Source organism: Pyxicephalus adspersus, chromosome 1 (genome assembly GCF_032062135.1).
Source record: "Pyxicephalus adspersus chromosome 1, UCB_Pads_2.0, whole genome shotgun sequence".
In the NCBI taxonomy this organism is placed as follows: domain Eukaryota; kingdom Metazoa; phylum Chordata; class Amphibia; order Anura; family Pyxicephalidae; genus Pyxicephalus; species Pyxicephalus adspersus.
In genome coordinates this window covers 16,454,695-16,478,334 of record NC_092858.1, presented here as the reverse complement: position 1 = coordinate 16,478,334, position 23,640 = coordinate 16,454,695, and the positions used below count along the sequence as shown (strand labels likewise).

Genomic DNA, 23,640 nt, shown 5'->3' with positions numbered 1-23,640 from the left:
AACATACATCTAAGGCTAGGTACACATGTGCAATACTTCTCGTACGATAATCGTCTAAACGACCGTCCTGGCGGATCCACGGACGATGGACGAAAAACGTTTGTAATGCAAGTGAAGGGGAGAGAGCACAGCGGGGTGCCGCTTCTTCATTCTCCCCCTCCTCTCTCTATAAAGCAGAATAGTGCTGTATGTACAGAACACTTCATGCATCGTGCAGTCATTAGTCGTTGGAAAGGATCGTGAACTATTATTATTGCATGTGTGTACATAGCCTAAGCATACTCTTAGTGTTAAGAGTAGTCAATACATAGTTTTACATAAATAGAATACATTTAAAATAAAAAAAAACAAATATGACCAAAGAACAAATAAATAAAATTCTTAAATATCATATCAAAATAGAAATAGCCAACCTTACCCATACTAACATTGCAAATTAATATACTGCAGCCTCGTCCTGCCACTTCTACATCTATGTTAAGAGTCAGCTGTATATCATTACTCTGGATTGGCTTCCCAATAGTGACAACAGTGAAACATGCCGGTGCAATTTGTGTTGTAATATGAAAAAGTAACAATACAGGCAATTGTCACCATATACAAGCAATTGCTTATGTCAGGAACTTTTTGCATGATTAGATACTATGTTAGAGAAAGTTACAAATTAACGGCTTATTAATATAGACCTTGCTGTCAAACACTTTGACATTGAAACGCAGGACACTCAAACATATGCATTTAAATGCAAATCACAGCAAAAGGCTGCATTTGACCTGCTTTTCCTTCAATGCAAAAGCATCTCTAAGGATCATACATCGCCCCAAGAAACCAAGCACAAAGCAGGTCAAAGGCAGCCTTAGAAGTGTCATCCAAGCAGTACTATAGAGGTAAAAATGCAACTCTTTTTAATTTTATTTAATAGTTCTGACCATAATATATATATTGCGCATGTACAGGTACATGCATATTCTGCTATATATTCTTTTAAAAATATAAAATATGGAAAACATTTGGAGGACTGTGGGGACATGTGATGGTAGCACATGCCCTTCTGCAAGTTGTATATAAACTTGGTAGTGTGACTTTGTAAGATTCACAAAGACCAGTCCTAAATTATCTCCTGAAATGGATATTTGGGAGTTTTAATTGCATTTTTTCTGTGCTATATTCTCCAGTGTCCCATTTGATTCTTTAGTACTTGTTGAATTTCTGTAATGAGGGCTGATATAATGAAAGTGGCCTGAAAATAGCTACCTGTCTATAAAGCCAATTGATTCACAGCTATATTACGGATTAATTGTTCCTACTCATCTTCATCTTCCCCCATTCATATCACTGACTCTCAGTAAGCAGGTTAATGATTGCCAGCTTTTCACTATGGCTTTACCAGATTTAAAAAGAACAGATAAAGCTTTTCACACTACCAGCAAACAGGAAAGAATATCCTTCACTCCATTTAATGTCCAATTAAACATTTTTCATGCATTATTAATGATATCTAGTATATGTATTTAAATGTATATACATTGTATCACCTTTTAATCCCCTATACTGCAGCACCCATGGTGGAAGAGTGAAAGCCAAAGCTGCAAACCAAATACGGTGCTGTTGATGGCCATGGTGCTGTCAGTCTAATATTTTGAATATGCTAACATGAGGCAAGGGTGCAAAAAAGTCCTTATCCTGTTCCTGTTTTTTCACTATTCTAACAAAGAGGAAAGCTGACTGTAGAAAACATAGTCTACCATCAATGCATTCCTATAACTACTCATCAGATGGATACGTACCATCATTATAACTTTGTTGGGGGAGTGATTGTTGAACTGGAATGTTTCCAGCTATACCAGTTAAGTCATACTTGATATATATCCTCTTATCATGTCAACCAAGTCATTACTATGATCTCCCAGAATTTCAAAGGCTCTCTTTCATCAACATTTACTATAAAATCTTTATATGCATTCTTTGTCTGTGTACCTACTGCTATATGTACTCCCATGCACTCCTATGGCAGCTAGATGGTGGTCTCCATGTTCTTGAAAAAACTTTTCACAACATAAAATGTTCTGTTCTGTCAAGTATGATGTCCGTAGTCAACGCTAGCAGATAGAAGATGATGGAATGATCAGGCAAGGGACTAGCTGCTTGGATGGCATTAAAATGATGGTAATAAAGCATTTTGGTTGTTTTGGTGTTATGTCATAGACTAATATTAACAAGAAGTATGCAATATATATATATATATAGAAAGAAGTTCCTCCTCACTTGTTCCTTACTCATGTGTAATTGTATTTTTGTACATAATTGTACATATGTATGCATATATATCTAAAAATATTTTAGTATTATGCCCATTATGGAATAAAATACTTAAAAGTATACCAATGTGGTTTTAGGGATATTTTGCCCTAGTAATCTGTGTACAATTTTCATAATAGCATAGAAACTCCTACTCAGACTGACATCTTTGCATATGGAACACATCATTGGGATCTTCAAATCCACCATTGTGTAAAATAGTCTGGTATGGAAGTCCCTTTCCTTTCTTCTTCACCAACATTCGCAGCAGATCAACAGCCTTAATAGGGCACTTTATTAGGAACAGGGTTTAAAGCCGCAAACACAATAGAATTATTTGTCAGGGATATGTTACTATGTACATTTAGGCTGCCTGCTATCTTCTTGATGACTTTTTTTGACCCTTGTGTCCATCATCCATATCTTATATTTGCACGTTGGCTTATGTTATCCATCCATCTACTCAAAACCCAACCTCTCCTGATGAAATGGACATTTTTGTCCTTGAAACACGTCCAGATTTGACATTGACATGAGAATTAGAATTTATGAAAGAACTCTTGTCTTCATTACAATGGACTTTTAATAGACTGCATAAAGGATTATGTGCATCATTAGAATTAAGTCAACTGTGGTGGTTTGATTATATATCATGGAATACAACAAGATTTTTGCCTTTATTGATGGAGGAGATGGTTACCAATAAAGTCCTGTTTTTTTTCCTTTTTTTCTTTATAATGAAATCCTCCAATGCCTTGACCTCTCATTTATGCATTTTAAAGTATATCTTTGACCATAAACGCCTAAATAACCATTCTTTGGAAGGGTTGACCCAATATAAAATCCACCAATAAGGGTTAGGAATAAAAAAATTGGTGTTGCCTTGCATAAATATGGTCCCAGTGGAGTTTAGATGGTTAAAGCCTAACTCAAGACAAAAGATATAGATTGAGATATAGGACCAGGTCATTGGAAACATTTCCTGACCTCTTGTTGCAAATAGGGATGAGCGAGAATGCGAAAATTTCCTCGAAGTTCTGATGGATTCCCGAAATTTCTCTGAAATTTCGCAAAACCATCGGAAATCATTATAGGAGGATTCTCATGGCTGTATTCATAAATACAGCGATGGGAATCCTCCTGTCAGTGAGCGATCCCCGGGCACTACCTATAATGCCCAGGGATCTCTCACTGAGAGGAGGATTCTCATTGCTCCATTCATAAATGCAGCCGCCATACTCCTCCTCTCAGAGTGAGTAATGTGGCTTGCATTTATAAATGAACGTGGCTCTCTTCTGATTTTTCCCACGCTGCATTCATTCACGAGCAGCCAGCAAGACTCACACTGTGTTCCTGGATAGAGAAACTCTATCCAGGAACACATAGTACAGGGCTGCAACAGCAATCAGAGACTAAATCAGCAATCAGCTGAAAGCTCCGCTCCCCTGATTGGTCTTGCAGGTCCCAAAAATTCGATTTTACAAAGGCCGTTGTCTCGCCTACATGTTTGGTAAGAAAGAAAGGCCCAATTCGCCGCAAGACCGAATTAAAAAAATTTGCTTGCTCATGCTTAGTGGCAAATCAAATGTGTTGAATTTTCTATCACTTCTGTCTTGGTGACAATGGTCACTAGGGAAAAAAATGGCTGAAATTCCGAGCCATCAATAGACAACAATGAAAATCTAACCCAGTAATTCCCAACCTTTTCAACATGGAGGAACGCTTGCAATGACTTTCGGGTCTTTCCCTATTATATTTACTATATCCACAGTTCACAGAACATTAGTGTGGTGGTCAGGAAGAAGAATGCCTCTTACATTGCTCGCCTTTTAGAGGAACATCACCCTTACAGCTATTGGTGTCACTGACCTAAGAGGCTCAAACTTCTCATTGCTCAAGGAACTCCTAGCCACCTCTGGAGAAATCCTTGGGTTCCACAGAGAGAAATGCAGCTGTAGTGGATGGGCCTTATGGGCCTCCTACAGTCCTGCTTTGCACTGCATGGTGATGATGACACCACTTCTTTTATTTTATAATAGTTCAGTTTGCAAAGGTATCTAACCTATCCCTAAAATATAAAACCTACCTTTACATACACATTGATTTTAAGTAGTACTTTTTTACCAGTTTAAAACCTAGGATTATATAAAAGGTCACTTTTAGAACATTTCAATAAAAATTCAACCAGCCCAATAATGATTTATTTTAGCGCACGCAATGTAAAATGTGGAAAGAGAACATTTCCCTGCAGGTTCTGTACCGAGATAAGCGAATCACTTCCAATTCATCGAATGCAAAAGCCCGGATTTAGACGTGTGACACTGCAATTAATCTCGGCTAATTATGATTGATCCACTGAAAAACAAAGATCTGTGTGCAGTTATGTCGGCTGCGGCTTTCACAAGTGTGATCAGAACTTCATTACAAAACAGGCTGAGGATAGGAAATCACATGAATTAAAGTGCCGAAATGCATTTGACTCCCGTGGTCCCTAAGGCTTCTTTTTTATAGGTGCAGAATGAGAATGAGGAAAAGGTATTTGTTTTTTATCTTTCCACATGCAAAGAGTTCAGCTCTGTACTCAAAATCATCAGTACCATACTAAGCAGCATTTGCTACAGGAAACCTCTGGGAATGCTAGATTGCTGGCTGCCAAGTTAATTAGTGCACAACTTTAAAGGTCACCAAGGCAGGACAGGTGTGCAGACCAGGAATTTGTATGTAAGTGAGCTATGTGTATAATCCCTTGGAAGGCCAATAATTCCCCTTAGTAAATTATTATACCACTTTAGTAAATCATTTCCAGTGTTTGTTATAAGACAAATCTGTTTATATGATTACAAGTGGGGTTTAACCCCCCGGGTGTTACACTGATGTCTAGATTTCTGTACCAAAAGCGGTACACTATTTTTCATGAAATTTTTTTTTAAATTGTAGACCTGTAACTTACAGAAATATGTCCGAACAGGGTTCTAGTAGATATCATAAATATAAAAAATGTTTGAAAGACACAATCATGTAAAAAAAATAAAAAAAATACTTTTAATAAAATTAAATAAAAGACACAAAAATCAGCTTAAACAAGAATACATAAATAAATCAAAAATACTGAAAATGAGATAATTCGGTATACTGTATAGTAATATATTTTTCTAAAACACCTGCCTAGTGTCCAACGTCACATACCTATAGATAAAACCACATAAATATATTTTGCATTATTTTGTATTGGATTGGATACAGGACTTTGTATTGAATCCAATACAAAATATTTGAATTTCCTGCTACGACCCCCATCGACGGGCGCACGCACGGACATCATCAGGAATCGCCGAGGGACGCGTACGCAAACGCCGGGTATTCTAATTCTTTCCAAACTTCTGTACTTCCATGCAAAAAGTGTTAATTTTTTTGCATGGAAATTTATTTTAGATTGTAGGCTATAATTCACCGAATTACTCAATAATTACTTATAATTCACCGAATTACCGCATAACTCACCGAAATATGTCCAAAATTTTATAAATTTTTTATGAAACAGAAAAAAAAAATCTTAAAAAAAAAAATCTTTAAAAAAAAATAGTGTATATTGTAATGTACCTGTACAGTAGCTTATATAATATTTATATAATACAATTATATATATATATTATATAAGGATTTCTTTGTATTGGACTCAATACAGCTTTTTTGTATTGAGTTCAATGCAAAGCGATTTGAATTTCCCACCCCGCCTCCCGTCCGCACCGACACATGCAGCGACGTCACCGGGAAACCCCGGAGATTGTCACTGCACTCGCCGGGAGAAGAAGCAAGAGCGAGGACGTGTCCGGAGGAGCTGCGGGGAGAAGGTGAGTATTTTTTTTTTTAGAGAACGACGCTGGAACAGAACAGATCATCACAGCGGGGACCAGGTAAGTGAATGGATTTACCCACCCGACAAAAGTTCGAGTTTAACACTTTTTGCAAGTGTTTTAAACCCGAACCAAGGTCGGGTTTAATGGTCGGGTGGTTAATGTGTTGAGCTTCATATACATGTCAGATTGTTGCCTGGGACGAGCATGTTCATCTTGGACAAATCTAGCATGTGTACAGCGATCCCCTGAAGGTGTTCAATAATCCACCCTGGCAGATTTATGAACAACTGATTGGGAAATAAGCACTGTGCTTTCCTATGGAGTAGAGGACAATGGTAGCCATTTGCTCGTCCTCCCCCTTCCCTCTCTTGTTCATTCACCTGTCACTAGAAACCTTTACAAAAGATTGTCTCTACTGCCAGAAATATGATGTCTATATGGGGCTTTAGGCCTATAGAGGGCTTTCCAACTCTTATTGTTGCCTTCGGAAAACAATAGTCTATAGATTAAAAAACTCCAGCAGACCCCGCTGTCCTTCGATCTTCAGTTGGGAAATGTCTGCTAATGATCCCAATTCAGGCGGCACTGCATGTCTTTCGGGGCTATCCTCTAATGTTCATGCGTGCCTTGCTCAAATTTAGCCATACGCTTTCTTGTTACCTCAATATAACACAAAATAGAGAATCAGCTGCAAGTAATGTTTGCCAAAAAAACTCCTCCCTAGAGCCTTTTTTTACTTTTTCTCTATTCAGAGTTCCAATCAAGAGATAAAATACATTTCTTAGAGCTGTCAGAGATTTCATGGACTCTGTAACAATATGTCCTGTCCCAAGAGAAGCATGAATAAAACATATGTATTCAAATGTGTTCCTAGTTTAGGGGGAAAAATATAGAGCAGATTTTCTTCCAGAGCCTGGATCTAAGGTTTGTGATCACCTTCACTCAACACTGGCAATTTAAAATAGAAACAGTAAAACATAAATTAATATACTGAAACAATTGGGCTGCTTCACAACAGCAGGAAATATGCTAGCCATAGCAAAAAAAGAAAATCCAGCATCATAAACTACATTCTTATACTGTCAATTAGGATGACTATTCCAGGTGAAAATTTAGAACTCTGAAGAAGCCTGAAGAAAGTTTTGTTCTCTAACTTTTCCATGTGGAAAAGCACATACAAGTTTATCATTGTGATAAATCCTTAAAGCACAACTAAACCCGTATTACTCACCTTTTCCTATTCCTTTGTAGGGTGCCGCCCTCTTCTACGTTCTTGTCTTCCGGTAAACGAACTTAGGCCACCTTTATTATCCAGGCTGGGATGATGTAACTACAGCACAGGAGCGCGGGATTTGATTGGTTCCCGGAATGCATAGGGGAACCCAGGATTGACGGGTATTCTGGTAAGCAAAGCTGATGCTGTACATGCGCAGCTCTGTTTTTTTTCCAGAAACCAGAAGCTACCAGGCAAAAGGGAGGGATTTTTGCAGAAGGGACATTGCCTGTCCCTTTCTGCAATAATGAACTACCTGATTATGAATTGCCAAAAGTGGAACATAAGTTCCGCTTTCATATCATTCAGGGCAGCATGGTGGCTCAGAGGTTAGCATTCTGGCCTATGCAGTGCTAGGTCCCAGGTATGAATCTCAAACAGGACACTATCTGCAAAGAGTTTGTTTGTTCTCCCTGTAATTGCATGGGTTTCCTTTGGGTACTTCGGTTTCCTCCCACATTCTAAAAACATGCAGTCAGGTTAATTGGCTTCCCCCCAAATTGACCTTAGGCTGGGTTAATGTCATATGACTACGGTAGGGACATTAGATTGTGAGATTAGATTTACTCATTGTAAATAGTGAGTAATGACAAAACCTACCTATCCCGGTGATATAAATCTAAACCCATATTCAAAAATAATCAAAGAAGTGTGCTTTTCAGACTGGATGGAGTTGGAGTCTAAGGCCAGGTGGCTGTATCAGAGCTGAAAGGTGAAAGAATGTGCAAAGCCTGGGAATTTGAAGGACCAAGGAGGCCATTCCAAAGTTGGGTACGCTGGATAAACAACTGGATGAGTGTGTCAGAGAGAGCCAGAAGGCTGAAACTTGGTATAGTACACACACACACATTTGTTTTAAACTGATTAAAGTTAAAATATGATTGCCTTTTCTATATCCAATCCCACATGTGCCATTTTCACCTTCATTTTCCTGATTCACAAGCAAAAGCAATAATTGATTTTATGCTTCGGCTTTATTTCTCTCCACACTTCTTTGTTTCAAGAAATGGAATTTTGCGAACATTTAAATGTGCCGTAATAAAAGGATGACACTTGGTTACCAGTTATTGTCACTAGGATGATAAAGAAATAATCTGTATTCTACTGAGGCCACGCCAATGGAATAATATGCCTCTGTACAAATGTGACATACATAATGTATGCAAAATTATGCAAATGTTTCAAAGATATGGTTGCAATGTCCAAAAAATGTCATTTGATAACAAAGAGGAAAAGTCTATTTGAAACCAGCAGAATTACAATTTATTTGCAAAGACCATAGTTTTTTCCTGCAATACTTTAAATCGAAACAGGTTTAGAATGCGAAATGATCATAAAACAAATGATTTATTTGGCAATAGATATATATATAGATGGTTAGAAGGGGTAATAAAAGAAAACTTCAATTAGGGTAAATATTTTCAATAAACATATATAATGTTAGATTATGTAGAAGTGCCATAAAATATAGCTTTGCAACTTCTCACTTTTTTTAGAGAAGTTGCTGTTTGTATGTATAAACTTTTGTTTTTAATTGTAAGTGTATCTGCATTTACAGCTTTTTCTTAGTCTCTCTTTGCAAAGCCCCATGTATACCCAATGATTCCATGAAAACCACCTAATGCAGCTACATATGGGGTAGCAACAATACTGCATTGCTTCTGAATGTAGAGCAGAGTTGCCACTCTCATAATAATAGGAAAATGTTGCAAGGGACATGGTTTTCAGTATTGTCACCACTGATTGACAATTAGCACCTGGCCACACCTAGTCCCATCCACAGCTTTCTAGATTAGCTGCACCTCCTTAAACCCTCCTTAAAGGCTGCTCCTATGCCTAAACCGTCCCACTGGGAGCTGCAGTGTCTGGAAAAGGAAACATGTAAGATATAAATTGGGAAGGAAAAGGAAGTTTGCTGTTTAAAGGGGCTTGTTTACTATATAGTGACCGGATGTGGTACAGTTTGTAAAATTGGAGAATTAGTTTTGCTTTAATTTTTGATAGATTAGTGAAGGTTTAAAACTATCATGTTATCTTTGCTAAGCATGGCCCCACTAAGATTGTCCTTATTTTGGAAATAATATCTTCCACATACTGTTGTGTCTCTAGGATGGAAAGTGAAAGGAAAATGTATTCAGACTAACCCTTACCCACCCTTTTAACTCTTACAAAAAATTCATTGTGGCTATACAAACATTTTAAAATTCCACCCAGCTGATATTTTCCCCATCTCCACCTTTAAACAGTTTTCTAGCTCGGGAAAATAATAAAACCTTGGAAAGGTCATTTTTTAACAACATTATATTAATCGCTCATGCTGCAAGTACACAAGCTACACAATTATAATTTGCAACCCAATCTATACATTGCTTGATCGGCTTCAGCGTTCTCTCAGTTTAGCTAATATTTAATATTAATATAATTCAGACCTGCAGCACAGGGCTGACTTTCTAGCCTATGGCATATAACCACTTAGCTCCCATTTCCATTTCAGTTAACGCCTGTTTGATAGCTTTCTCTTGGAATAACTCAGAACAATACAAATGTACTCTAATGGAAAAGGCATACATATTAGTGTGAGAAATGCAATGTGAAGCCGTAGGTGTTCTCAATGGAGAAATCAGCGTATTGCATTATTAATATTATCTGTTGCTTTCAGTGTTGGTTTCTTTGCAGTCTGGCGAGCGGCTGATAATACACTCAAGCGGTATGTGCTCTGTATACACCTGTCTGAATTTCTGAAAGTGTAACATTCTATTTCCCTATACAGAGGATGAGCTGTGTGATACTGAGACGGTTTGTCTGTTGTGTTTTTATTTGTTATATGGAAATTTATGGATAGGAATAAAAATCTGTATTTAGTAAAATTTATGCTAAGAGAAGCTAATCGTTTATAAAACTCTCTTCTCAATGTATACCAACACACATTGTAATTAACAGGAATGTTCAGTCTTTTCAATCATTTTATAGAGTAAAATAGAGAATATACAGTAACTATGGAAATTTTATCAAAGCATTGTTGTTTTCATTTTGTGCATACATATAAATTGTTTTTACATAAATACACTTTTAAACTGACTACAACTATAACCAAATACAACATATTTAACTCTCTTTAATATATCCTATTTAATGCACAGTGGTTCATATTATGTTTGTGCAATATAAATAGGGTGTATTATTAAAAATACTAATAACAATAACAAAATATAACATTTAATAATAATAACTTTAATATTTATTTCAGTCTATGAGTAGCATTAACACAGCATTTATTATTTGTCTGTGTCCCTTCTGTAAGGCCGCTTCTAAACAGACGGTTCTAAAAATGCATGTAAATATTCCTACTGTGTTTATATGCTTTTTTATGCACTTGTGTTCACGTTTTAAACTTACCTTTAAAACATTTTAGGCACTTATAAATGTGGGAAAATGCCAACAAACATGGAAAAACTCTCCCATTGAAATCAATGGATGTGTTTACCTGAGTTTTACTGCATTTTTTGTTGTTTCCCCACGTTAACTTCACATTTTAATTTTTTAAACGCTACAAGGAGCATTATAGATAATGCTCTAAAACATGCCTCAAAGAAGATTATTGGAATGCATGGGAATTTCAAACATGGAATTTTAAAGCCTCAGGTTTCGTGCAGACTAAGCCTTACATAGTTCTATTACATGTTGATCCTGCTAGTAAGTTTGATACTTTCCAAGTTCCTTTAATAGGTCAAGATGTTCAGCAAAAGTACTGTAGATGGTTGAAATAAACTATTTGGCCCCCAACAGGGGTGCCCATGCTGGTCAGCTTTTATTCATTTGGGTAAAAGATTTTTCTAATATATATATATATATATATATATATATATATATTGCTGTAACTGCTTGTAAAAAGGTTAGGCTTCAATTCGTTATTTTCCTATGTAAAATCCATCTAAATGACAGTCAATCTATTCAAGGGTTCTGCAGTCCAAGGTGGCTACTTTCCTCCTCCATAGATACAGTAAAGAGAAGAGAATGTAGCCTCCCTAAAACGGGAAGGGGGGGGGGGGGGGGCTGGTGCACAGAGTACCAGATAAAAATAATCAAAAAAAAGAACAAAAAAAACATAATAAAAAAACAGGTATATCTAAACACTAGTTAACTGCAATATAATACATTTTGCTCTTGGGTCATCTTGACATCCTGACATCAGTTTAACGATAACTGTAAATGATAACTCCAAAATTATTACATTGATGTGCATTTCAGTACCTAATACAGGTTACCCAATGCATAAAACAGGAAAATGGTAATCCTTAAGTAGGCATCAGGATGTCTAATAGAATTATATTATCACACTCTGCAACTTTCTGCTAAAGCCAATCAAGCTTTGCTTGATCTTCTACTTGGCCAAAGCCACAAGAGTTTGGAAGCTCCAAACCAGGAAATTCTTAGAGCTGAGTGCTTTCAGGTTCATACTAGCCCGAGAGATCAGTGAATAAAAGTTCAATAGCTCTTGAGGGTTACTGAAGTGTCTTTCCACTAGGGAATGTTCCTGTACCAAAAAGGTAAAGCTCCAATTCCAGCAATACAAACAAACTCTGAGTTTGGATTTCCCATACGCAGTAAAATTGTCAGTATTCAGGATCATTTAAAGATAGACTACTGAATTGTCATGCATGTTCTACAGAGGGCTGTCATCAGTGCTTCTCTCTATAATAGATGCTGTATGGTTAGCCACGGTGTCATTTTCTGATGCTACTAGTCAGGGACAGAGAGTAAACAAATACCTTGCTGAGTTTCTGTATTCTTTGTGTATTTTTTCCATATCTATGCAGTAATCAAATTTACAAAAAATTCTGTACATTACTTCTGTGTGGGAGTTTTCTGTAGTAGGCTGGCCACTAATGCTCTCTTCCTTTTGTAGGCTGACTGTTCTTGTCCTCGCCTCCGAGGAGTTATCTGCAGACAGCCTAAAGTGGGTGGACCTATTAGGACCTTTTCACAGCTCTGGACTTTGAGCAGGCAAATATGAGGTCACTGCTATTTGTACAAGGTTATATTTAACTTTTTAAGGCAACTGGTACACAGAAAATAGATTTTTTTTGTGCTCAAATTCACGTTTAAATACTTTTTTTATATACTTTTAAATAACCAAAATTCAATCAAATTACTAGGTTCTTTATTTTCCTTTCTACAATGACAATTTATAGTAGAAGGTAACAAAATTATTGAGAAAACAAAACCCCTAGAGAATAGAAGGGTAAGAAGGAGGAAAAGGTGGGGTAAAAATGTTTGCCTAGTGATCCACATTAGAAAGGGGTCCAATGGCATCATGAAAGCTTAAACCATTATTGTCTTAGGTTTGGCAATAAATAATACCACTTAAACTATCAGCATTATTCAATGGGTAATGTCAGACTTGGGAAGACAGAGTCTCTAGGTATGCTATGGCTTGCACAGTGGTGGTGTGAGCCCCAAGAAGGGCCAATGTGCAAAGTCCAAGCAGCAGCCTGGTCTTCTCCAGAGCTTCTAGGGGTGAGGATGTTTTGGTGCAGGCTGCCACCAGCTTGTGGTCCTTGGGCACACCAGGGTGGGCAGAACAATGTGTTGCATCGTTGGCACTATTTGCGTCAACAGGCAAACAAGAGAGGTGAGGAACACAGCCAGGGCTCAGGAACCAGAATCCAGAAAAGGGACACCGGTGACATGGGGGTCATTAAAGACACAGGGGAACACAGTAGATACAGTAAGAAACAGTAGGATTGGGCTACACAGGGGTCACTGAAGACACAGGGGAACACTGGAAGAGGGCAGGGGAATAGACAGGGAAACAACAGACTGGGTGACAGGGGGTTAGCACAGCAGCTTGACTAGAAAACACTCAATTTACCAACAGGTGAATGAGAAATGCTCAGCAGAGCTAGAGGCCTAGCAGTAGTGGAGACATATTGCATGGATAATGAGTGCTGTGTCTAAGACAGAAAAAAAGCCAAGAACTATTAAGACTTTATCTCCTGATTTGCTGGCAGAAGGGACGATGCTGGTGCGCCTGGGGTCATGGGCCATGTGAATGAGAGAGGTCTTTAGTGAGGGTGAGGTAAGTGTGAAAATTACCATGATACATCACTCTACTTTGTACAGTAATTCACAGAAAACCTTATTTGTATTCTTGCTTGGAGGTGCAATAGTCTTTTCAGCTTTCTGTGCATGTCACATCTATTTCCTTTCAAATTTAGAATGTCATGCATGCCATTGAGCATTTGGTGGCATTTATTGTAAATAACAGATTAAAAATTGGCCAGAGCAAAAAGCAGATTGGCTAAACGGAGGAAAGAAGGAAAGGTTTTAGATTCCATTGGGGCTAACAACCAGTTTGTCAGAATTTTTAAATTGCAAAAGCAACACAGAACAGACAAACTGAACAATCAATAACTTCCCCCTGCAGCTGCCATAATGCTCAACAGTTGTATAATGTAAAACCTTTTGTCATTGTGAGATGCCGAGGTGCAATTTAACTCAACTCAGAGGTTAATGAGTGGCCAATTACTAGTTATATCCATCCTAGTGTCTGCTTGTATTGGAACATAACTTACCTTGACTGACACGTTGCTACAGAAGGTAGGCAATTATTGGATCCCTAAATGGTCACAACATTCTGTCCTATATCATTATGATACTGGAGTTCTCCTAATACCATTGTGGCAGAGTTTTTATCACAATTACTTTTAAATGCCTTCCAAACCAATACAGCTTAAAATCTCATCTCTAAGCATGATGCCGAATATAAGCCAAGACCATGATCAAACTGGTTTTCTCCAAGAGCAGTCAATGATTGAATCATGTTGGATTTTTAGCAGCTGCTGTGTGTTCTACAACTGGACGTGATGCTGAGCCGTTGACATAGACAGAACATGACAGAGGGTATAGTGCTCACATATGGAGCTGGATCAATAGGAAACCTGAACTGAAAGCCACAGGCAAGCAGGGATGTAACAAAAAAACAGCTGACCAGAGCAATTAAAGGATAAGTACATAAAGGAAAGTAGAGTACATTTAGCTGGCGGACACTTTCATGCGCTGAAGACAAATATTTTACTATTCTCTGTGAAATGTTTAGCCCTACATGGTGTCGTCTACTCACTTGACTTTAAAAATAAACCTTTCCTTCTAATACAAAACAAGAGATTAAAATATCTACCCAAGCAACACAGCAGCCTTAAAGGCTAGAATGTTCTGATAAATAAATATTGCCCGTAGGAGAGAAATCTGAAGGCTGGTCCAACTTTCCTTGCCTTTTGGTCTGTAAGGGTGCCTAGAATGTTCAAGGCTCATTCTTTGATTTTCTTAACTGTTTAAAGAAGGAATATCAAACAATGTCACCAAGTATTCATTTAATCTATAATTAATATTGGGAAGAATTATTAGGTTTAGGTTAAGCTGCAGATTTAAAGTGTTTATATAGACAAAACATTTTATTAGTTTTAGATAGAGAAGTGAGAATACTTGCATGTTTTGGTGTATATTTTGGTGTGTTCTATGAAGTGAGATTTGCCTTTCCTGGAGATGAAACAGCAGCTAAGAGGAAACCCCATGTTAGACAGTTGTCGTTAGGTGTCCCATTTGAAAATTTACCTTAACTTTTTTAGTGACAACCGTAACATTTTTGGATTTCCTATGACTTTTTGTCTTAGTGGTAGTAGTCACTAGAATAAAAAGTGTGGGTGGATCTACTCAGTGAGCATACAGCAATAAAAAATGATAGTGATAAATAACTAGAATATTATGTCTATATACCTTTTAATGAAATAAAAAAAAATGACTCATAGGGGTCTATTTCTAAAGCAGTGAATCTGAGATTTACAGAAACATTCCTTAGTGAAGAATCTGACCCTGGTTTTGAAAAGAGATGGGTCTGGAAGATTTTCCACCAGGGAATTATTCATTGAATGTCAGACTTGCTGCTTTATAAACATATCTCATAGTAATATAAATAAAAGGTAATACGAGTATTTAACTGGGTTTAGATTTTAAACCAATTCCTGTTAGTTTTCATTTTTTGTTTTTTAATTCGTCTATGTTTTCTTGCACTAAAGGTGTGCTGTCTTGATTTGTTTATCCTCCCTGGCAGTAAGATTATTTGAATATTTTTACATGTCAAATCGGTGCCCGCACACGCGTCGCATACCCGTCCAGCAGCTGCATCCCCTAGCCTCGTGTCTCCAACGATCACACACCCGGATGCAAGGATAGAGGAGGCAGATGTTGGGCATCTCCAATGGGACACCGATGGTGGCTGGGCACCACCAAGTGGACCTGGATGCCAGGCTGGCATCATTGGAGGACACCGCAGGCTGGTGAAAACCAGGTAAGTCCTCAATTTCAACCCGAGTGTGGCTCGGGGTTACCAATTTCAACCAGAGCCACACTCGGGAATACCACCAGGGGGGTAAATCTAAAGCTGAACTTGGAGCACAAAAACTTATTTTAAATGTATTTCCACTTAGCCACAAAGGAACTACATTCACTTTGTAAACTCATCTATTATAATATAAAAGAAGTGGTGTCATCATCACCATGTGGTACATAGCAGAACTGTAGAAAGCCCATAAGGACCATCTACTACTGTGGTGTTTCTCAACCAGGGTTCTGTGGAACCCTGGGGACCCACCAGAGGTTATTAGGAGTTCCATGAACAACTAGCAGTTTGTGCCTCTCAGGTCAGATTAACTTACACCAATAGTCTATTTGGCTATCTGTAAGGGTGGCATTCTTCTCAATGGCCCGCAATGTAAGAGTCATTATTCCTATTGACCACCACACAATATACTGTAAGTTGTGGAAGTAGTAATTATAGCAGGGGTTCCCTAAATAACTAAAAGGTGTCTCAAGTGTTCCTTTATGTTAAAAAGATTGAGGAAGACTACACTAATGGGCTGTCTATATAAAACTTTACAAGACCAGTCATCCTACCCAAGGATAGTAACCATCACTGGTCTTTTTTTAAAAGATTCTGCACCAGGGAAAAGTGAATTACTGTACATATCTTGAAAAATGCACCGAAAACATCTAGATTCCAGTAAGAAAACATGTCTCTCATAACTAGACCATATTCGTTGAATTAATTTTGGTAAAATAAAATATCTACAAACAACAATAAAAAATTCTTCTAACTCTCTTTTCATCACAAAATATTTTTTACATAATGGCCGATATTGGCTTTCAATTTTGCATTTTCTGGCTTACATTGTCTTGGCAATATTAGACTTGTACACATTATTTCACTTGATGATATCTCTCCTTTAATGCTTACTCCCTTCAATGTTTCATTGCTCTGCATTAGCTCCCTTCAGTCTGAACACAACACATTAAAAAACTACATTCCTGTCTGTGTCAGCCTGGAGATGAGCTCACAATTTAATTCAACTATTAAAGCATCTGCTACTTTCTCCTAAATCCACAAATTCCAATTCGGAAAAGATAAAACAACAAATGCTGTATGCTGTTTTACCCAAATTGAGTTTAATTTCAAGCAAACCTAATTTGTTTAATCTAAATTCTCATAAATAATGCATTGGCTCCTTTTGTTGTGAGGAGATTTTCTTTTATAACACTTTTCTTTCTCCACTAGTCGGAACATTTTGGATTCTAAATAGAAAAAAAAGTTATTTGTTTGAGTCTGCAGTGTGTTTGCTGTGAATGCAAAACAATTCATTTTTCATTAGTGTTTCAACTTGAAATTGTAGCTCAAATATTGTGTGGTTTTTATTTTTATTTGTTTTTTTAAGATTTGTTCAGAGCAATGTACAGGTCTAAATAAATGACTGTATGCAAAATTATTATTTGTCAAGTAAATGATTGGTGTAATGAAGAATGACTGTCAGAGGGAAATGCCAGTTGAGTTACAAATTGATAAATATATTTGAGACATGAGCTATTTTGCAATATAATGCTATTATTACTTTTCCATTTCAATCTATGTGCAACATTTTCTATAAACAGAAAAAGGAAAAAAAACATTTAAAATTATCTGTGTTCATGGAAACATTTCTAAAATCGTAGGGCAGATTTCCCAGAATCACCTACTGCTGTAACTGGCTCTTTCCCAGAACATGGAGCTTGACATCAAAATTTAGAATATCTGTTGTATTTAATCTTCAGCATTGGATTGGATTGTATTTAATCTTCACCTTTGCAGCGGGAGTTTAGCCTTTAATGAGACGTTTGCAAAGTGTGTTATACTTCTAAAGAGATTCCAAGGTTGCACGGTATCTTGTTCCAACATGGCACTAAGCAAGTCGTTTTTTTTGCACTTAAATATGGCAAAACCGAAGATAGATTTGTTTAAATAAATAGGTTGTCATGTATTAAATTCTAACATAAAACTGGTAGATTTACAATTGCAACAACCCAACAATCCTACCCAGACTACATTTTCTCAACCTTTTTTACATGGCGGAACCCTTAAAACAACTTAGGATCTTCAGGGAACCCATACTATAATTACAATATCCACTGCTCACAGCATTTTAGTATGGTGGGCATTAGGAAGGATGTCTCTTACATTAGCGGCCAATGTAAAGAATGTAATCTGTACAGATAGCCAAAAAGATCACTCAAACTGACCTGAACACACACTGCTCATTGCTCAAGGAACCCCTGATTTAGACCATACCTAAACATATCCTCAGACCCTCTTAAACACCCCTTGGCTAAATTGTTCTACATTGATACCCTCGTGCCTTAGCAGACATCTTTGGTTCTGGATCTTTATGGATCACCTCCATAGGAGGCCATAGGAGACACTATTGACTAGCAGACCGCTATGTTCATTGTTAGATTTAATAAGACAACCTTGGCTGATGAACGTCTGTTCTCAGATTACAGCAGATAACTAGACATACAGAACTCTATGGATGCCTCCGGATATTAAAAGGCTTCCTTAGTTGACAGATCTCTACCGCTATCCTCACATCCTAGCAGACATCTTTGGCAAACTGATTTTTATGAGAATTCGGAGACCTGGCATACACCCCTGGGTGTGTTATCTCTAAAATTAAAGAATAGTAAAGAAAGTATAGTACTCCTAAGTGTGGCCACCTGAGCCAAGCTACCTGAATTTAGCTTTAGCTTTCTACATGACTTTTAGTAGTTCTAATTTTGCCCATGAGAACTAAACCTCCAGAATTAGGCCAATAGTCTAAAAAAGTATAGTAGACCTTATTGTGGGTACGTCTGTATAGCCTCTCATATTGGCCTGCTCTCTACAGAAAGTACAGGATTTCTAAAAGCCAACTAAGCCAAATCACCAGGAAATGCCCAATATTTTAGTTAAAGGAAGGAATCCTCTGCATTATGCAGCACAGTTGACATTCACATTTTCACATATATCCTAAAAACAATACATGCTAAAAGAATTACTATGTATAAAATGCATACATTTTCAATAGTAGAAGATCATCATCTCATATCCTACAGTAGGTTCTGCTTGCTTTATATTCAAGTACAATATTGTTCTGCTGTTCGCCAGTTCCTTTATCTCAATTACCTCCTCAACCTCTCCATTTTTTACGCCTTGGTTTGAATCCTGGTCTTGACTATATTATATTCCATTAAAGCATAATTTTTGAAGCCTGGTTGCCCTGCTTTGATAGTGCTATATATGACAGGTAATATTGAGCAGAAAGTATGCGGCATTTTTTTCATTTATTCTGTTCATGTTTAAACAGGATCAAGCATCACTAAGGCAGCAAAGGCCAGTTTCAATCGCTCTTCTGGAAACTATTTATATTTTTAGTTCAAATATGGGCAATGATGTTACCAGAGACTGAGATATATGGATTAAGTAACATAGTAGCAGCAATTTATATTATTAGGGGAAAATGAAAGCCACTCAGCAGGTAAGTTGCATTTGCACTGGAAGTGGAACTAGTAAATATATATATATATATTTTAGTGCATGCATATGCCCAATTACTCCATAAGTGTAACATTTACAGGTATTTGTAACAATACAAGTGATCATAGTACTCCCCCTCTGAATACTTTTATGCTTTTATTTGCTTTTCTATCTAGGAGGTCCTAAACTGTGTTCAGGCTTTACCCAGGGTCAGCACTTCTCTTTTGGGCTAAGGACTTGGACTATTCTCTGTTGGTCTAAAGATGATCAAACACATTTTAGTGCCTGTGGCTGTTTTTTGAAATATCCAACACAGCCTTCTGTTACAGATTTACAACATTTTACAAAGTTGCAATATTGTAGTCTGATGAGTCATTGAGAGGAAACTGTGGAAATGCTTCATCCTGCCTCCAGCAAACTGATGACATTATCTATCCACATTGACATTGTTGGTATCCACAAACAGCCCAGGATGTAGAGATTCTGGAATTTTATAATGAAAGAGGATTCTATCTTGAGCATCCAATACAGAGTGAAAAAAATTCATAAATCAGGTGCTTGGTTGGAGATTGTTTAGGAATCTACTATATCTATCTTTATATAAATAGAGAAGTTTTTCTGGGCTGTGTGGGACTGGATGTGTACTACATGTATACCCATATAATATGAACAGAATATTTCTATTTGATGATTGAATAAGTTAGCTAAACAATGAATGATGTGATTTGATAAGAGTTGCCCCTAATGTCCATTTATTGGTGATAAAGGTATGATGGAGAGAGTTTGGATGTAGCACCCAACATGTGGTCCTTGTGGATAATAAACAAATGTAATTATTTAAGCCTAGGCAAAGTCACAATTTTTTTGAAAAATTATAATGTTTCTGTATATATAGTTACACTCCAGGAATGTATAGTAAAACTGCTGAAAAGTCAACTTTCAAAGTGCACCTTAATTTCGAGCTGTAATTTTTAAAGAATGCTTCAATAATACCTGGCATATCAATTAATTCCCAAACAAAATGTACTTCTAGAGGTGTTTATATACCGCCAGTTTTCTGCCAGTAGAACTACCTGCTTTTATAAAACACTTCTGACTACATTATATACATCTACTAATCTAACTCCCCAGAGTCTCAGGAGAAGCTTCTCCTGCCTTGCCTGTACTAGACAGATGAATTAACACTACAAAAAAGCTGATTTCCTACACTGGCCGATAAGCTCTGTCTGACTTCATTCACCTTGTAGAACTAATCAATCTGAAGAACTTCAGGAGCTCATAGGAAAATAGTATGTGATAGCTCTATAATAAATATGTGAAATATGTAATAGTGTTTGCTCAAATGCTTGCAATGTATTAAGCAGACCTAAAAGAGTTTTTCTCTCTTTAGCTGATCTCTGACTTTACCCACTCAACAGGGGGCTACCTGCCACAGCCCTAATGGCACTGTCTTCAATGGTTGTTCAGGCCATTGTTGAATGCACAGTCCTAGGGCCTAACTCAGCCGAGATCTTCAATGACAATCTCTGCCACAATGTTCTCCATGATATCACTGGGTCTATAGTTTGGGTCTCACTCTTCTCAGCAGCCAATCTGCTGCACAGCATCCTCTGTTCCAGGAAATACTACTCTTTTTAGATTCAGCCAATTGTCCTGATCACACTAGATCCTCTACTAAAAATCTAGATTGGTTTAGATTTGAGGAATGACTTGTAAGGCCCACACTTTTCCCAATACACATCAATCACAGATACCAAAGAGGCCTTTGAAAATATTTCCTAAATTGCACAATTATCTTGGACCTTTGCTCCCAAATATAGACCAAATCTGTGTAGGAACCCAGAAATATATATATATATATAATAAATATATATATATATATATATATAAGAAATATGATTACCCTAATATTTTTAAAACACAGCAACCCATTGATTTAAAGACACAGCAGCCTATTTTATGATAGGGCTGCCCATAATGTACAGTGCAGTTACATATTTCTGCTTATAGAGATACAGTAACTTGGCATCATAATATTTAAAATCAATTAATCAGAATAATTATAAAACTCCAAAATAAAGTACAAAGTTGAAGTTACCTGGTGAATGATGTGGTGGTGAGCACATAAGAACCACTCCTTGCCCTTCTCTTACCGAGACTGCACTTCTTACACGACCACTGAAATTCCCAAGATCTGTAAGCAGAAAAGTATGTATATAATGTATATTTTGTAAAGAAAAATAGTACATACATCAGTCTGTAACAAGTAAACCACACATCTTCTGATGGATCATCTATAATGGGAAATCTGGTGTTTCTTAGAGTAATATAAATCCTAACAATGAATTTCCCCCAATGAGGCCACCACATCTGACTGGTAAACTGCAATCTATGTACGTTTTGGTTTGATTTCTTGGTTTCAATCATAATGATCCCAGTTTAATTCCTACATTTTTTTACTTCTTGAATTAGGTTTTTTTATACATTTCAAAAAAAGCAATATAATGTGAAAGTGAACTTTTGGTCCATTTATATGTACTGAAGCCCTTCCTAAGCTTGTTCTGCCAGACTTAGGATGTTTGTCAACAGGTTTTGGGGTAAAATGTATGTGGTTGTGGGGTAAGATACATTTGGATGTAGATGGGTAAAAGCAGCTTGCTTTTAAATTCATTTTGCTTGCATTTGAGATCTGTTTGTGATGTTTTTGAGATCATATAAACTTTATTTAACCTGTAGATCACCCCCTTTGGACTTGAATATGACTTCTTTCAAAGCTACATCAACCTCCTTTACTTGTGAAAGGTACTTTCACAATGATATGGACTTGTATGGAGAGGGAAGCAGTTCTAACATTACCAATTGCCCATTGACAGAAGCCTATATACCAATTTGTCTCTAGTCCAGAGGCCAAGTCCAAGAGGCCAGATTTATATGTCACATGGGAAAATCCCAATCAAGCCAAAGGAATTTGATGCTCTGATGTTCTCTAAAGGAACAAAAGGATCGTGAACAAAGTACTGTGGGTCTGGTTTAAAAAAATATGGTTAGTGATGTCGTTTTGGATCAAATAGAGATGAATATAGGACTTGGGGCAAAAGAAGGTTCAATAGACCCATATAGGTTGAAACAGTCACACCAGCACTGATGGAAAATTCCAGAGATGCCGGATCAAGGTCAATCACATCCAGTCAAACTAGACATTAGAGCACTTTTAGAAAACCTCTAAAATAAATAAAAATCCACCAGCTGCATTATACAAGAGTATTCTGGTAAGAAATGAATCAACACACCAAAGCTACAAAACAATAGTTAGGACTTCCTATCTATCAGTACAGTTACAATTTTTTAATATCATCATATATACTTATATATTTTCCTATCAGTTATCTGTGTCATTGAAAGTTATCATTTTTGGGAAAAATAGATAACACTCATGTAATGAGATTAAACAGTATAATCTGCAGCTCATGGTTTAGAAATTCTTATCAGAATCCTGGAGCTTCAAGGCTAATATTTAATGATAAGGAAATGAATTAAGGTGCGTAGAAAAACAAAGACTTAGATATTGTTAGGGGTGAGAACCTATAGAAACAAAATAGTTTTTTTTTCTTGTATCATTTTCTGATTGTTCACGCAGATGTGTGATATCTTGTATGAAAAGACTTTATTGAAGTCTTGCAAGATTGGATTAATCAAAAGACTGCATTAAAGATTAGAAGAGTTACGTAAATCAATACTTTTATAGAACAAAATGTGCTAAAATATATATATTAGACCAGACATCAGGTCCATTTCTATTGCAAGGCTGAATTTGTTTTGCAGAGATTGTAGCAAGTGAAATATTTGGAGAAAAGTATAGTTTTTGCTGCATTTTCACATATTTTGAACACCAAATTTTAAAGTTAATTGCAAATATACATGGCATTTCCAATGAAATTGCCAGGGATTAGGGATCAGGAGGGCTTATTGGAACGTCCCCCAGGTGGAAACATTTAAAAGAAATGTAATTTTTCTAAACAGGAAAGATAAAGTAAAGCTAGTTAAAGTAAGCCTCCAAACAAGGTACTGTCTTCACTGGTGAGGGTGGACAGAATGAGGACCGGTGAGACTACATTTCAACAAATGTAAATGTAAAACTCCAGTTAGCTTTAAAACCCCATTTTCCAGACTATACTTTAAGCTTTAGTTGAAAAACAAAGATGCTTTTTGACTGCTGCACCATTCCCCATGAAAATACATACATGTTTGATTTGCTGGTCCCTAGTATCAATGGCTTGCTCGCACTGTAGTAATACATGGTTACCGCAGGAGGTAGTGCTGGATGACAAAAGAGA

General features: G+C 36.9%; 1 protein-coding gene across 1 annotated transcript in view; it reads right to left on the bottom strand.

Annotated features, from left to right (window-relative positions):
* CNTN5 (contactin 5) overlaps positions 1-23,640 on the bottom strand; it is a 790,266-nt gene that overhangs the window by 188,724 nt on the left and 577,902 nt on the right. Inside the window, exon 9 of the mRNA XM_072402864.1 lies at positions 21,405-21,500. Coding sequence (XP_072258965.1) covers positions 21,405-21,500 — 96 coding nt within the window. The remainder of the gene's footprint in view (positions 1-21,404; positions 21,501-23,640) is intronic.